This window comes from Crocuta crocuta, unplaced genomic scaffold (genome assembly GCF_008692635.1).
Source record: "Crocuta crocuta isolate KB4526 unplaced genomic scaffold, BGI_CrCroc_1.0 scaffold811, whole genome shotgun sequence".
Classification (NCBI taxonomy): domain Eukaryota; kingdom Metazoa; phylum Chordata; class Mammalia; order Carnivora; family Hyaenidae; genus Crocuta; species Crocuta crocuta.
In genome coordinates, this window is record NW_027530352.1 from 120,635 (window position 1) to 134,450 (window position 13,816).

General features: G+C 46.7%; 4 protein-coding genes and 1 non-coding gene across 5 annotated transcripts in view; 2 read left to right on the forward strand and 3 right to left on the reverse strand.

Moving 5' to 3' along the window:
• Positions 1-6,624, forward strand: part of H2BC12 (H2B clustered histone 12) — a 17,183-nt gene extending 10,559 nt beyond the window's left edge. Inside the window, exon 2 of the mRNA XM_077765721.1 lies at positions 6,315-6,624. The gene's annotated coding sequence lies outside the window, so the exon portion shown is untranslated. The remainder of the gene's footprint in view (positions 1-6,314) is intronic.
• Positions 611-1,147, reverse strand: LOC144232848 (histone H3.1-like). The gene has a single exon (XM_077765689.1). It carries the CDS (start codon positions 1,142-1,144, stop codon positions 656-658), a length of 489 nt encoding a protein of 162 aa, XP_077621815.1. The 5' UTR covers positions 1,145-1,147; the 3' UTR covers positions 611-655.
• LOC144232849 (histone H2A type 1-E) lies at positions 1,391-1,850 on the reverse strand. Its single transcript, XM_077765690.1, has one exon. The coding sequence runs from the start codon at positions 1,822-1,824 to the stop codon at positions 1,432-1,434; it is 393 nt and encodes a 130-aa protein (XP_077621816.1). The 5' UTR covers positions 1,825-1,850; the 3' UTR covers positions 1,391-1,431.
• LOC144232886 (histone H2B type 1-J) lies at positions 2,142-6,624 on the forward strand. The gene is made up of 2 exons (XM_077765723.1): positions 2,142-2,537; positions 6,315-6,624. Exon 1 carries the CDS (start codon positions 2,154-2,156, stop codon positions 2,532-2,534), a length of 381 nt encoding a protein of 126 aa, XP_077621849.1. The 5' UTR covers positions 2,142-2,153; the 3' UTR covers positions 2,535-2,537; positions 6,315-6,624.
• A 5,910-nt stretch (positions 6,625-12,534) lies between these two features.
• On the reverse strand, positions 12,535-12,616 carry TRNAS-GCU (transfer RNA serine (anticodon GCU)). Its single transcript has one exon. It is a non-coding gene; the product is annotated as a tRNA-Ser (tRNA).
• Between the last annotated feature and the right edge of the window lie 1,200 nt (positions 12,617-13,816).

The following is a 13,816-nucleotide window of genomic DNA, read 5'->3' on the forward strand; positions in this document are numbered from 1 at the left end:
TGGGATCTATGTGATGTACCCCGGACACTCCCGGCGGCCCAAGAACAAGGGAAAGGGGTATAAGTGCTGCCATGGTGATGCGGGAAATGACAGCAAATGAAAAATGAAATTCCCGTACTGCCTACAGCCGTTGACAAGTCCTTGAAACCTGCAGAGCGACTTCCCTCTAGAAGCTCAGCTGCCTCGATGATGACTTTGCTGGGGCAAAAGAGCATCTTCACTTGACATTATCCTGATCCCGCAGGATCCTGTGATTCTACTTTAACACATAAAAATTCCTTCGGAAACTTCCTTTATCTCAACTCCTCCAAGTATATGCTGGCAATTGTGGCCCCTGATGCACATCTGAAGGGGCTTGTGGCTGAGGTTTTACCAACGGTAATAAATGGTGTTTCCCAGGCAACATCAGCCCCTCAAGGTCTTGGAAACTTCGCTTCCAATTTCCTTAGAGACTTACTCCACCCTCGACCCCTCCCAACCTGAGGGTACGTAATGAGTTACCCGTCAGGACCCCGGTGCAGCTCTTCCTGCCCACGGGTCCTGTCCCTGTGCTTTAGTAAAATCACTTTTTTTTTTCACCAATGACACGTTCAAGAATTCTTTNAGGCTCATCCCAAACCTGAGACGTTTCTCTGGCTCCAGAATGGTGTCATACCTACCAGTGTGATCCCAGTATTTTACTCATTTCATCTAACACGGAGGGTGGGGGTGAAGGCAGTGGTTCGGAAGAACGGATGTGGCGGACCCTACGGGGAGAATACTGGGCCCTGACGCTCTCCGTTGACCTGCAGGGGAGCTGGATGTCCTTGGGCGTGATGGTGACGCGCTTGGCGTGGATGGCGCACAGGTTGGTGTCCTCGAAGAGCCCCACCAGGTAGGCCTCGCACGCCTCCTGCAGCGCCATGACGGCCGAGCTCTGGAAGCGCAGGTCGGTCTTGAAGTCCTGCGCGATCTCGCGCACCAGCCGCTGGAACGGCAGCTTGCGGATGAGCAGCTCGGTGGACTTCTGGTAGCGGCGGATCTCGCGCAGGGCCACCGTGCCGGGCCGGTAGCGGTGCGGCTTCTTGACGCCGCCCGTGGCCGGCTGCTCGCTGCGATGCCCACTTGTCTCGGAGAGCAGCTCTTTTGCGCCGAGAAATTTCATTACTCGAGAAAGCTAAATAAACCACTAAGATATGGAAAAGGCCTGTCCCCAATTACCGCAAGGGGGTAAAATCTATGGTCCTTTGTACGTTAGGCTTTAATCTATGGTGTCTTGCTTTCAACTCAGGATGGAGATTCGTTGGGAGTGGCTCAATTTCCCCACGTTTCACTTATTTCTTAGTGCAAAAGGAATGTTACATTCTTTTCCAGAAAAAGTAGGTGGCCCTGAAAAGAGCCTTGGGTTTGAACTCGACTACCTCGAGGTGGTGCTAGTTGTCGCATAGATCACTACTTGCCCTTGGCCTTGTGGTGGCTCTCGGTCTTCTTGGGCAGCAGCACGGCCTGGATGTTGGGCAGGACGCCGCCCTGCGCGATGGTGACGCGGCCCAGCAGCTTGTTGAGCTCCTCGTCGTTGCGGATGGCCAGCTGCAGGTGGCGCGGGATGATGCGCGTCTTCTTGTTGTCGCGCGCCGCGTTGCCCGCCAGCTCCAGGATCTCGGCCGTCAGGTACTCGAGCACGGCCGCCAGGTACACGGGCGCGCCGGCCCCGACCCGCTCGGCGTAGTTGCCCTTGCGCAGCAGGCGGTGCACGCGGCCCACCGGGAACTGCAGCCCGGCCCGCGACGAGCGCGTCTTGGCCTTGGCGCGCGCCTTGCCGCCCTGCTTCCCGCGTCCGGACATCTCAACCTCACGTATTCAGCCACAGTAACCTACCGAGCCCAGGGCTCAGGGGGTAGCAGTCTTTATAAGCCTTATTGGGCTTGAAAAACAAAAGTTTTCATTGGTTAACATTGAAGCTTCATCTTAACCAATGGAAATGCAAATTTGGGATCCGTGTATTCTGACTGGGCAGAACTCACTTCTGACGTTACCCTGAATGGACACCAATCAGATACAGGACTGTAATTAACCCCCTATTTGCATATGTGGTTCTATATAAAAGGGGCACATTGCGCTTTTCTCCTACTACTTATTTTCTTTCTTGCCGGGTTTTTGAATTACCCGGAGTTATGCCCGAGCCCGCCAAGTCCGCCCCCGCCCCGAAGAAGGGCTCCAAGAAGGCGGTGACCAAGGCGCAGAAGAAGGACGGCAAGAAGCGCAAGCGCAGCCGCAAGGAGAGCTATTCCATCTACGTGTACAAGGTGCTCAAGCAGGTGCATCCCGACACCGGCATCTCGTCCAAGGCCATGGGCATCATGAACTCGTTCGTCAACGACATCTTCGAGCGCATCGCGGGCGAGGCGTCGCGCCTGGCGCATTACAACAAGCGCTCGACCATCACGTCCCGGGAGATCCAGACGGCCGTGCGCCTGCTGCTGCCCGGCGAGCTGGCCAAGCACGCCGTGTCCGAGGGCACCAAGGCCGTCACCAAGTACACCAGCGCCAAGTGAACAGTGAGTTGGCTGCAAACTGAACCCTAACGGCTCTTTTAAGAGCCACCCATATTTTCAAAGAGAGAGCTGTCGCTTATATTGTGCTGGGCGCCTGTGACGTGTTACAGTAAATAGTCTGAACCATCTCTAGCTTTTCCTATTAGGGTATTTAAGCGCCAAAAATAACACTGGGCCCTGGCCAAGTTCTCGGACTTCTGTGCAAAGTAACCAACGCTCTGAGCTTGTTACTGTTACTTAGGAACTAACTACTTGCAAAAGGCTCTGCGAGAAAACTAAGCTCGAAGCAAATTCAAATCTTCCCCAGTCTGAGAACGGAGTTGGACTGGTGCCCGGGTTCCGGCCTTGGCGCCAGCAGTTTGAATTTGGCGCCCTTCCTGTCGGCGCCCTGGTTGGCTCTGGCATCCGACCCTCCCTCCCGCCGCCCCCCCAGCCCAGCACACGCAGGCACCCAGAGTAAACGTTTTCCGGCTGTCTCTCCTGCTTCTCTGTCTCTTACGCTTTCTAGACTTGTCAGGAGTGAGGTTTATTATTTCCTCTTGGAACGTTCGTTGGGGAGAAAACAATCTGAAGGATGTTTTCAGTCTGAGAAGTACCAATGCTGTGTTTCCATTTAGGCAGCTGCTTTCCTTCTGCCTTATGCCCATATAATGGAAAATGTTACCATGACGAGACAGGACTATTTGGGGGTTCGGTGAAGGCAAAGAAGCTTGATGGCATCTGTCCCAGACCCTTCTTAAACGAAAATCAGTTTTTATTTTAAAGTACCTTTGGTTGGTGTTTTAAATCTTCTGTTTGACGTTGTCTGGAACCAGTAAGGAAAAACAGACCGCGCGTCACTTAGGTTGTCATAAATAAGAACCAATCACCCAACAATGTGTCTACAGTATAACCCTTCAATATCCTGGGTCTCTTAGCCAAAAAGCCATGATCTGTAAAGCATTTGGAATCTTCCAGTCTGGCTGGTTTGGGGTTTAGGTAGTAATTTTAAATGCATTTAATTTAAACAAATTGCCCAATTTATCTAAAGCGGATCTAAATTTAATACAGCGATAATGTCTAAAACAATGTTTTAGTTCCAATGTCAGATATACACTTCTTTGTTGACTCAAATCCAACTCTTGGTTCGGTGTCCACGTCAATCGCAGCCCCCTTCTGGAAATTCCCTTTCCTCTTCCAGCTTCTAACAGCTTGTCCAGCGTTTGGAGACTGCCTCCGTATAGTTCCTCATACAGATCGATTTGCATCGCTACTAAATAGCTTGCTCTATATTTACCCATAGAAAACGTGCAGTCAAGACAAGAAAAATAATCAGCCATTTTATCCTATTACTCAGAAAATTAAACTGCTTAAGTCATCAACAAATCAGGAAAATAAATCAAATTTTCATCTGTGGAGTTATTTGCACCTGGATTGGGTCCCTTATAAATAAGGCGAGAGTTTAATCTTTTGCTTGAAAAACTTATTTATTATTTTTTTTAATGTTTACGTATTTTTGAGACAGAGAGAGAGAGACAGCACAAGCAGGAGAGGAGCAGAGAGAGGGAGACACAGAATCCGAAGCAGGCTCCAGGCTCCGAGTTGTCAGCACAGAGTCCGATGCTGGGCTCAAGTCATGACCGGAGCCAAAATCAGACGCTTAACCGACTGAGCCACCCAGGCGCCCCTAAACTATTATCACTTGAACCTATTTCTAATCAGCCTCAGCCTGATTAGAATTGGTTCAAAGCTAACCTAATACAGTATGTCATTTAAAAAAGTATACATTGTGAGATACCTTATCCCCAAATAAGCATATATGTATGTGTTGCTCACATACTTGTGACTATTTGACACATCTTCCCCAGAGATCACAAAGCAGAATGACACTTTGCTGAACATTGTGTTAGATGAACCAGCTGTTCGTAAGGAATCTTTTTTCAAGCTATGCTAATCAAATGATACTTCGTTTTTCTACTGTGCACTTGTTTCTTTGTAAGCTAATCTACAATGGTTATTGAAGTCAAGGCACCCATTCCAGAGGGTTAATAGAGACACACCGAAAGATGAGCAGCCCTTACATAGATACCTATGCGCACGGCTGTTCTTGAACTTTATCTTTGGTATGTTAAAGTTCATTCCATTCTAATATAAATTTTGTTAATTCTATTTTCAAGTTTGGATGATACAAGGCAAATATGCAGTTCATAACAACTCTGTTTACAAACTATAGATCTGAATGACTTACTCTAAGCTTTAATTTTCAAGTAGCACTTTTCCTAACATTGTCCCCAAATGTTGGAGTCTGCACTGCGTAAAGGCGTGTGCGTTCTGCCCGTAAATCTAGAGCAGAGTTTTTGAATTTTAAGAACATGTAATGGTATACCTGAAGAATTTGTTTTGCATATTATTAGTATTTTCTCTAGTCTTTGCAAATGTACTGCTTCTCCTCCACTGTGGAAGCGATACTATACACCTGACACTGGGAGATCATAAGAACACATTGTTTGTGACCCACTGTTAACCTGTACACCATCAGATTTGCACACCAGGGTGTTTACGTCAGCACTGGAGCGTCCAGGGGACGTGGTATGCACAAGGCCCAGCCGGAGCAAGCACCGAAGGAAGAAAATGACTGTCAGAGCAAGTGCTCACACTCCCAATTATTTCTACTTCTGAAACAGAGTTATGTTTTTTGTTGTTTTAATAACATGAGGACTTTCCTATCAATTCTTGATTGAGAAAGGCTCCCTGGGTTTGAAGGTAGGCCCTGCCACTTAAACTTTGCATTTCCACATGACTTTAATTTCTGTCACTTTCTTCCTCATTTCAAAAGGGGGATTTGGTAGTGCTTCTCATGAATTACTATCTTAACAGTGCCTTGCATATAGTAAGCATTCAACATATGTGAGCTAATACCACTGCTGACACCAGTCCTAAGGCTGTATCAGAACAAAGAAACACAACATCCCACTCGGGAGCACCCATAAAAGACAACAGGAGAGAGAGGAGAATGGCATCTCATTGTTTACTGATGGTGGGAAGAGAATGATAAGATGGAACTAAACTGATGCATGTGTGTGGCTAATGATCTGCCTGGCTATGCAAAGATTTGAACAGGACAAAAGTGGAGGTTTGTTGACAAGCTTAGGGGAAGAGTGATATGGATGAACTCAGGATGCTCTCAGAGTATAAGAATAATGTTGGCCTGGGGCGCCTGGGTGGCTCAGTTGGTTAAGTGTCTGACTTCAGCTCAGGTCATGATCTCGCAGTTGGTGAGTTCGAGCCTTGCGTCAGATTGGAGCCGGGAGCCCACTTAAGATTCTGTCTGTCTCTCTTTCTCTGCCTCTGCCCCTCCCTTACTCTCTCTCTCTCTCTCAAAAATAAGTAAACAAAATTTAAAGAGTAATGTTGGCCCTTGTGAATGCCAACCAACAGGTCTGCCCTGCCGAGGAGGCTGTGAGTAACAGGCCTACAATAGCAATCATGTGCACATCACGGACTTTCTTCTCCTCAACCCCCTTCCTCTTGCCCAAGCAACCTGTACGCCCGGTGGCCAGGACTCAGCTCACCAGCACTGGCCTGGGTCCTGACACCGCCCGGTGTCCCACGTGCCGGGACAGCTCTCCTTGGACCTGTGTTATCATGAACGAGGTAGATATTGCACTTTGCTGAGATAGACACTTCTTCTAGATTTGGCGTGTTTCACCTTCTCTCACACTGTGGCCAGCAAGATTGTCTGTGAACTTAATGAATAGTTTCTACCTCTATCTTACAACATTTTTTTTTTACCCCTTTCAGGTCATTTCAGATAAAAGGTGAGACAATGCCAAGACAGCCATGGGACTTGCCAGTCTTCATGGGTACCACATCCTTCATGAGCACAGCCTTGTCAATTACCGGGACACTCAGTTAAAGTGGCTTCTAGCAGTTTGGCAAGTTTTTGGAGCCCCGTTCAGCTGGATAATGCACACGTACTGAATAGTGACAAAGATAGGCATACTTTCTGCCATTGTCAAAACACATCGGTTAAAGAACAGAGAGGCAGATAGGGAGTAGTCTCTCTGCTCTTAGGCTTAGGCACCAGCTCAATAAATGTCCTCTTTCCGTCCTTGCATCTCAGGGCTCGCTCTGTTGAGTTTATTGGATTTTTTTTTTCTTAAAAGCTTTAGTGCTCAAAGGAGGCCTATGTCTGCCAGTGGATACTGACATCACACTATTAAATTTTATTGATTTACAAAATATGGGTTATTTCTGATATAAAGTTAAAACAATTTTAATTAGATTCACTGGCTGACTGAAGAGACATTTAGGAAGGGGGCGCTTGGATGGCTCAGTTGGTTAAGCATCCAACATTGGATCAGGTCTTGATCTCGTAGTTCATGGGTTCAAGCCCCGTGTCGGGCTCTGTGCTGACGGCTCACAGCCTGGAACCTGCTTCAGATTCTGTGTCTCTCTCTCTGCCCCTCCCCCAATTGCGTGCTCTCTCTGTCTCAAAAATAGATAAGCATTTAAAAAAATTAAAAAGAGAGAGAGAGAGACATGTGGGAAGTCGTGAGGGAGCTGGGCTTTCGGATTCCTCTTTTTCTCAATCTTGTATAAGTTTTTGTTTTCCTTCTTTCCTTCTTCCCTGTTTGTAGGAGGGAGGGGCAGGCAGCAGGGTGGGAGACCGTTTGAGTGTTCTTTCAAAAGCTGTCATAAAAAAAAACCACAATGAAAGCCCGTCAACTTAGTCTCAGAAATCTTCAGATACAAATTAAACCACACTGACGTAAGTTACTACAAAATTCATAAATACATAAATAAAGTTTCAATAATTCTTAAGAATTGGTCCGTTGGTGGGGTGCCTGGGTGGCTCAGTTGGTTGAGCATCTGACTTCGGCTCAGGTCATGATCTCACGGCTTGTGGGTTTGAGCCCCGCGTCGGGCTCTGTGCTGACGGCCAGCTCAGAGCCTGAGGCCTGTTTCAGATTCTGTGTCTCTCTCTCTGACCCTCCCTTGCTCATGCGGTCTCTCTCTCTCTCTGAGAAATAAATAAAAGACATTAAAAAAATAAAAAATAGAAGAATTGGTCCCTTGGTGAAATGGTTTTTAGATAACTGAGTTGAAAAAAATTGTCCCGTCTGTGTTTCCTCCTGTGATATTTTGCACGTATATTTGGCTATTTAGCCTAATCTCTGGTGTTTCTTTCCTTCTCCTTTACTATTTTATTCAGGGTGTCTTGGTGCCATATAACTCTACAAGTGACCCAGTAACAGATGGCCTCACAATGGAACCAGGAGAGCAGGGGATTCTAGGTTATGAGCTATTTTCTGTAACTGAACTGATTTTGCATGCTCTTAGAATATGACTGAGACATGCGACATGAGAAAATCATCATCGTTATGGAGAAGCAATATGATCATTGTAGGCACGGAAAGATTTTCCCTTCCTTCTTTCTAGCTTCTTTGGCTGGTCTGATGATTAAATTGACATAAAACAGAATAAAAGGAGAAAAACAAATCTAGTTTCATACGTGCGGGAACCCCATAAAAACGTGAGACAAACACATGAGGAAAGCAGGCAGCTTTAATACTTGTAGACAAAGAAACAGTACATTTGTGAAGCACTGACAAGACAGTTTGGGCTCAGGGCAGGAAATTCGTGAAGTAACAAGATGTCCATACAGCTTCCTTGACCCTGTAGTCCCATCTCTGGGTCTGCTGCCCTTCCCTCTCACATGGGAGATTTAGTTCCTGCTTTCTGGGGGGAAAAGGACGGTCAGAGTGATGAAAGTTTGGGGTGGTGGGGGATTTGTGGGGTCCAGAGCCGAAGGCCAAGAAAGAATTCTTGAGAATGTATTTGGTGCAAAAAGGTGATTTTACTAAAGCACTGGGACAGGACCCATGGGCAGGAAGAGCTGTACTGGGCTTGTGACAGGTAACTTACTATATACCCGCAGATGGGGAGAGGGTCAGGGATGGAGTAAGTCTCTAAGGAATTTTGGAAGCAAGGTTTCCAGGACCTTGGGGGGCTGGTGTTGCTAGGGAAACGCCATTTATTATCATTTAATAAAACCTCAGTCATGAGACTGTTTAGATGCATATCAGCGGCCACAGGCTTGGAGGAGCATAACCAGCATGGATCCTGGGGCAGTTGAGATAAAGGAAAGTAGACTTACAGGGTCCTCAAGGGTGGGATAATGTTAAGCTGAGGTTCTCCTTTGCCCCCAGCAAAGTGTCATCATCGAGGCAGCTGAGCTCCTAGAGGGAGGTCACTCTGCCCGTTTCAAGGACTTGTCAGTGGCTGCAGGCAGTAGGGAATTTAATTTTTTTTTTGCCTTAGTTTCTCCCATCACCACAGCAGGCACTTAAACCCCTTTTCCTTTGTTCTTGGGCGGCCAAGAGTGTCCGAGGAATAGTTCATCTGGTCGGGGAGGGGGTGCCAGTATGTACTTTGCCCTCAGCTGTGCTCCCCCATCAAGAGTGTTCTTATACCAGCTGTTTCTCAAGTAACTTTACTCAAAATAATCAATATGCCAACGTGGCATATTCTGCAATGGGATATTCTACCACCCTTCACCATACAAAGATTTGTACACGAATGTTCACAGCAGCCCTATTTGTATTAGCCCAAATCTGGAAACTGTCTAAATGTTCATGAATAGATGAATAGCTAATAAGTGAAATACGTCAATCAGAGGAAAACAAATACCAAATGATTTCACTCATGTGGAGTTTAAGAAACAAAACAGAAGAACATATGGTGGGGGGGGAGTGGGAAGAAAAGAGAAAAGAGAGACGGAAACAAACCATAAGATACTCTTTTTTAAAAAAATTATTTATTTACTTATTTCTGAGAAAGAGAGAGAGAATGAGCAGGGGAGGGTCAGAGAGAGAGGGAGATACAGAATCTGAAACAGGCTCCAGGCTTTAAGCTAGCTGTCAGCACACAGCCTAACGCAGGGCTCGAACCCACCAACCATGAGGTCATGACCTAAACCAAAGTCGGACGCTTAACCGACTGAGCCACCCAGGGACCCCAAGAGACTCTTAAAGATAGAGAATAAACTCAGGGTTTGGCAAGGAGCTCCCCTTGCTCCTCCTCTTTGCTAAAGACAAAAGAACGCTTGTTGGAGGTGAGGAAGGCCAGGGAGGTGAGGTTATGCGAAAACCTGTAAACGGGTAAGATTGTTCTGCAGAGTTAAGTCAGCACCTCCTTCATTGCTGGGTCTCTCTTCCTGGTACAGAGAGGGAGACAGCCTTACAATGGAGACATCTCTTAGAAATGTAAAGTTCCTTTATAGAAGAGTAATTTCTACTGTCTTTAATGTAAAGTTCCTTTATAAAAGAGTAACTTCTACTGTCTTTAGAGTTTTTCCTGTGTACTTTTTTTCCCCTGAGAAAGAAACGGCTCAAAAGAATCCTCGCGCCACAGAGACGAACTCCGGGGTGGCGTCTGCCGCCCTTCAGTCGCGCGGAGAGAACCCGCTCCCACGCTCGCGCCCGCCGCGGGCAGAACTCACTTCCTCGCAGCCGCGCGGCCTCAGGGCCCAGGCTTCCGGCTGGCGGGCGCTGGCTGGAAGTTTCCTTCGGTTCCTAGCGGTGTCTGAAGCTCCTCGCCAGGCGAGCTTCCCCTGCGTGATCGTTTACGTCCTGAAGGCGGCAAGGACGTTCCCCGGAGGAAGTGGGCGGGCGGACGCGCTCCCAGGCAGCGCATGCGCGGGGCGGCTCCCCTCCCCCGGGCCGGGAAGCGGGCCGTAGGTGCCGCCCGCGCTCGCGGCGGCGGAGGCGACGGTGCGGACGCCAGGACGCGGGCTTTGAGGCCTGCCCCGCGCACACGGCGCAGATGAACCGCACAGTAATTATGCCGCGTTACTAAAGAGGCCATGCCGAGTTCTAGTTATACGGAACTTTAGAAAATGCTAACTAATCTGTAGTGAAAAATGCAGATCAGGTCCCTTGGAGCCAGAGTCAGAGGGGGCAGGAGAAAAGTATTGTAGAAGGGGTCAAGGACACTGTAGGGGTGAGGCGGAAGTTCACTCTCTGGATCGGGGTAATGGTTTCATGTGGGTACGTACATCAAAGCTCATTAAATGTACGCTGTAAATATATGCAGTTTATCACATGCTGGGTACACTTTAATAAAGCTGCTTTTTAAAATAAAGAAAACAGTAATTTTTCAGTCATATTAAATACATCATAGTCTGTAATATACCTTTTTAATTTTTTATTACCTTTTTTTTTTTTTTTTAAGAGAGAGAGACAGAGCATAAGCAGGGGAGGGGCAGAGAGAGCGGGAGACAGAATCTGAAGCAGGCTCTGAGCTGCCAGCACAGAGCACATAGCTTGAGGCAGGACTCGAACTCATGAACTGTGAGATCATGACCTGAGCTGAAGGTGGGCACTTAACTGACTGAGCCACCCAGGTGCCCCTGTAATGCACCTTTTAAAATTAAATATGAAAATCCCACAAATAAAGGACAAGAATTCTAATTCACATATGGAAATGATGTTGTTGTAGAATTTTTTACCTCAGTACCTGAGATTCATTGTCTCGCCGCTTCAAAGAATGAAGAGGTGGACACAAAATTGGTGAGGGAGCGTGGGATGAGCTAAGGGCAAAGTACAGGCTGCCCCCNCGCCCCAAGAGTGCCTTTCAATAGAATATTTTCTCTCCCCGATACAAATGTCCTATCTCAGTGTCAACCTCCCCCATCCCACTATTTCTTTCCCTAAAATTGTGTGCTGAGGCTTGGTAAAGAGTTTGGGTTATGGGCCTCCATGCCCTGTGGGTACGGAGAGCGTACCCAGTGCAGACTGCGCGTTCCCTGGGGTCTGATGACCTGTACACAAGTGCATATCCCGTATCTCCTGATGTGGGGTTGGCTCTTCCTAATACGGCATCTCCCACAGCACGACTAGGTGTCAGTTAGGTCTTCTCTTCAACTCGGCATCTGCATGGTGAACTACTATCAGGTTTTCTATGTCTGGTGTATACAAATAAATTGGATTTAAAGGTACTAATAAACAATAAAATTCAAAAATAATAGCATATATAATAACATCTACAAATACCATATTTTACAGCATGATTTAGATATTTAAATACGAATATCTAAAATGTATCTAGTTAAATATGGGCTGTATTTCTACATAGACAAGTCATATAAGACACTATTGAGATAAATTTGAGAAGATATACATAATTGAAGGGCATGTGTACTGTAAGATTCAATATTTTAAAGATGTCTGTTATATTCACATTGATCTATAGATTCAAATATTATTATCCAAAATTATATCAGCCTTCCCCCTTTTTTGACAGACATTTACAAAATGATTCTAAAATGTATGTGGAACAACAAAAAGGCAATTTAGAACAGGCAAATCTGGACTAGGAATAAGGGGTCAAGACTGGTTACAAAGCTATAGAAATAAGTCAGTGGGGTATTGGAAAACAGACAACTGAAGAGAGTAGATACCTGAAAAGAACCACACAGATAGGGACCTCTGATGTCCACCGTAAAGGTGATTTTGTGAAGCAGAGGAGGAAAAGATGGTCTTTTGGACCAATGCTGTTTGATAATTTAAAAACCAAAATGAATATATTTATCTACAGATCGATGATAGATCAATAAATAAATATTCCAAGTAATTTTTCCTCCCATTATAAATTGATATTAGTTCCAGGTGAATCGTAGATCTAACTATAAGCAGTAAAGCAGTATAGTCTCCAAGTGTTAATAAAGGGCCTTATCTTTGTGATTTCTAGGGAGCAGATATTTTTCATCTTCATCTGTGTTTTGCTTCTCTCTCCTCCTTCCCACCTCCTCCTTTCGCAGGGACCAGAAAGTCTTCCGCAGGCACTTTATTAATCGCATCAAGTACCCACATAGATAATGCTGACAACCGACAGCCAAGGGACCATAAATCTTCCCCCACCATAAAGGGGAAAATACGCGCGTGCCTTGCTGCGACCCAGGAGGAAGGGGAGCTCATGGTATTTTAGTTAACTTCTTCCCTTACTAAAATACCTCTACCGACGAGGGTGGGATTCGAACCCACGCGTGCAGAGCACAATGGATTAGCAGTCCATCGCCTTAACCACTCGGCCACCTCGTCGCGACACACCAAGAACTCTTAAGTACTTTATTTCAGAGTTGACACTCGGGAGCCCCGGCTGTCCCCATGCGGGGAATCTAGGGGGCGGCCGGGGACGCCCGGGGACCAGCAGACTGGCCTCCACACCAACGGACAACGACTGGGGTGGGAAAGTCGCGAAGGGGAAGAAGCAGGCCCAGGAGTCCCCGGAGTCGGGACGGGGGTCGAGCGGTGACGGAAGCACCCGGCCCGGGCCTGCGCCCCGCCCCCCCCCCACCGCGGGCGGCCAGGCTCCNTGCTTTTTAAAATTTGTTTCACAGAATGAATAAAATGCACATCAGTGAGCATGGGTAGGGGTTAGGTATGACTAATCAGAATGAATCATGAATGCCTGAGGAAAGAAGGCTGTATTAGAGGTGAGTCTCGCAGACGAAGTTTTCTAGAGCTGGCCCAGAGGGAGGGTGTCCTGCACTGAGGAAAGGGCCTGAGCAAAGGCCAGGAGGCTGACAGTGTGTAGACAAGTGTTGAGAAACCGCTGTGGCTGGAGTCTGAAGCATGAGCAGAACTGATGAGGGAGAATCCTTAAATCTGAGAAGGGAGGTGGTCAGGAAGATACTTTTTCCTGAAGCCCAAGCAAGTCAATCATAGGATGAATGAACAGCAGGGAGGTGGGGGCAATCTTGCAGGAATGGACCCCCGCTGATTCTTACACTCTTAGTGTGAGGACCCTTCACCTTGGGTTACACTAATATCTTCTTGAGTGAAGACCACTCTGCTTGTGGCAAAGAACCATTCTCTCTTCTTACTTGGAAAAAACCCTTCGGTTTTAGTGTTTGCAGCACTGACCTGCTTGGATCTTCATGCTCAACTTCACCCACTTCCCTCTGTCTTGTTTTCTACACTCAGTCCAATTGCTGATTGGTATCAAGAAGGATCTATTTGCCCTCTTTCCAACAAGACCGTTGCCCTCATGGAGTATTCTTGCCCTTACTCATTAGAACCTACGTGGAATTTTTATCCATACTTTTGTTCTCAGCTAAAGCTTATGTTTTAAATTAACATTTTTTTCATCAAAATTAACCACACATTTTAAAATCTTAAGAACTTCAAAAATATGTGTTCGTAAAAAGTGGTCTCCTTCCTCTTATGCCCCCTTGGGAGAGGCAAAGATTTTCAGCCATTTGGCTTTTTGTTTGTCTTTGTTTTTTCCCAGCATATCGC

Coding starts and splice junctions, on each gene's coding strand:
- LOC144232886 (XM_077765723.1), top strand. CDS start 2,154: ATGCCCGAGCCCGCCAAGTCCGCCCCCGCCCCGAAGAAGGGCTCCAAG.
- LOC144232849 (XM_077765690.1), bottom strand. CDS start 1,824: ATGTCCGGACGCGGGAAGCAGGGCGGCAAGGCGCGCGCCAAGGCCAAG.
- LOC144232848 (XM_077765689.1), bottom strand. CDS start 1,144: ATGAAATTTCTCGGCGCAAAAGAGCTGCTCTCCGAGACAAGTGGGCAT.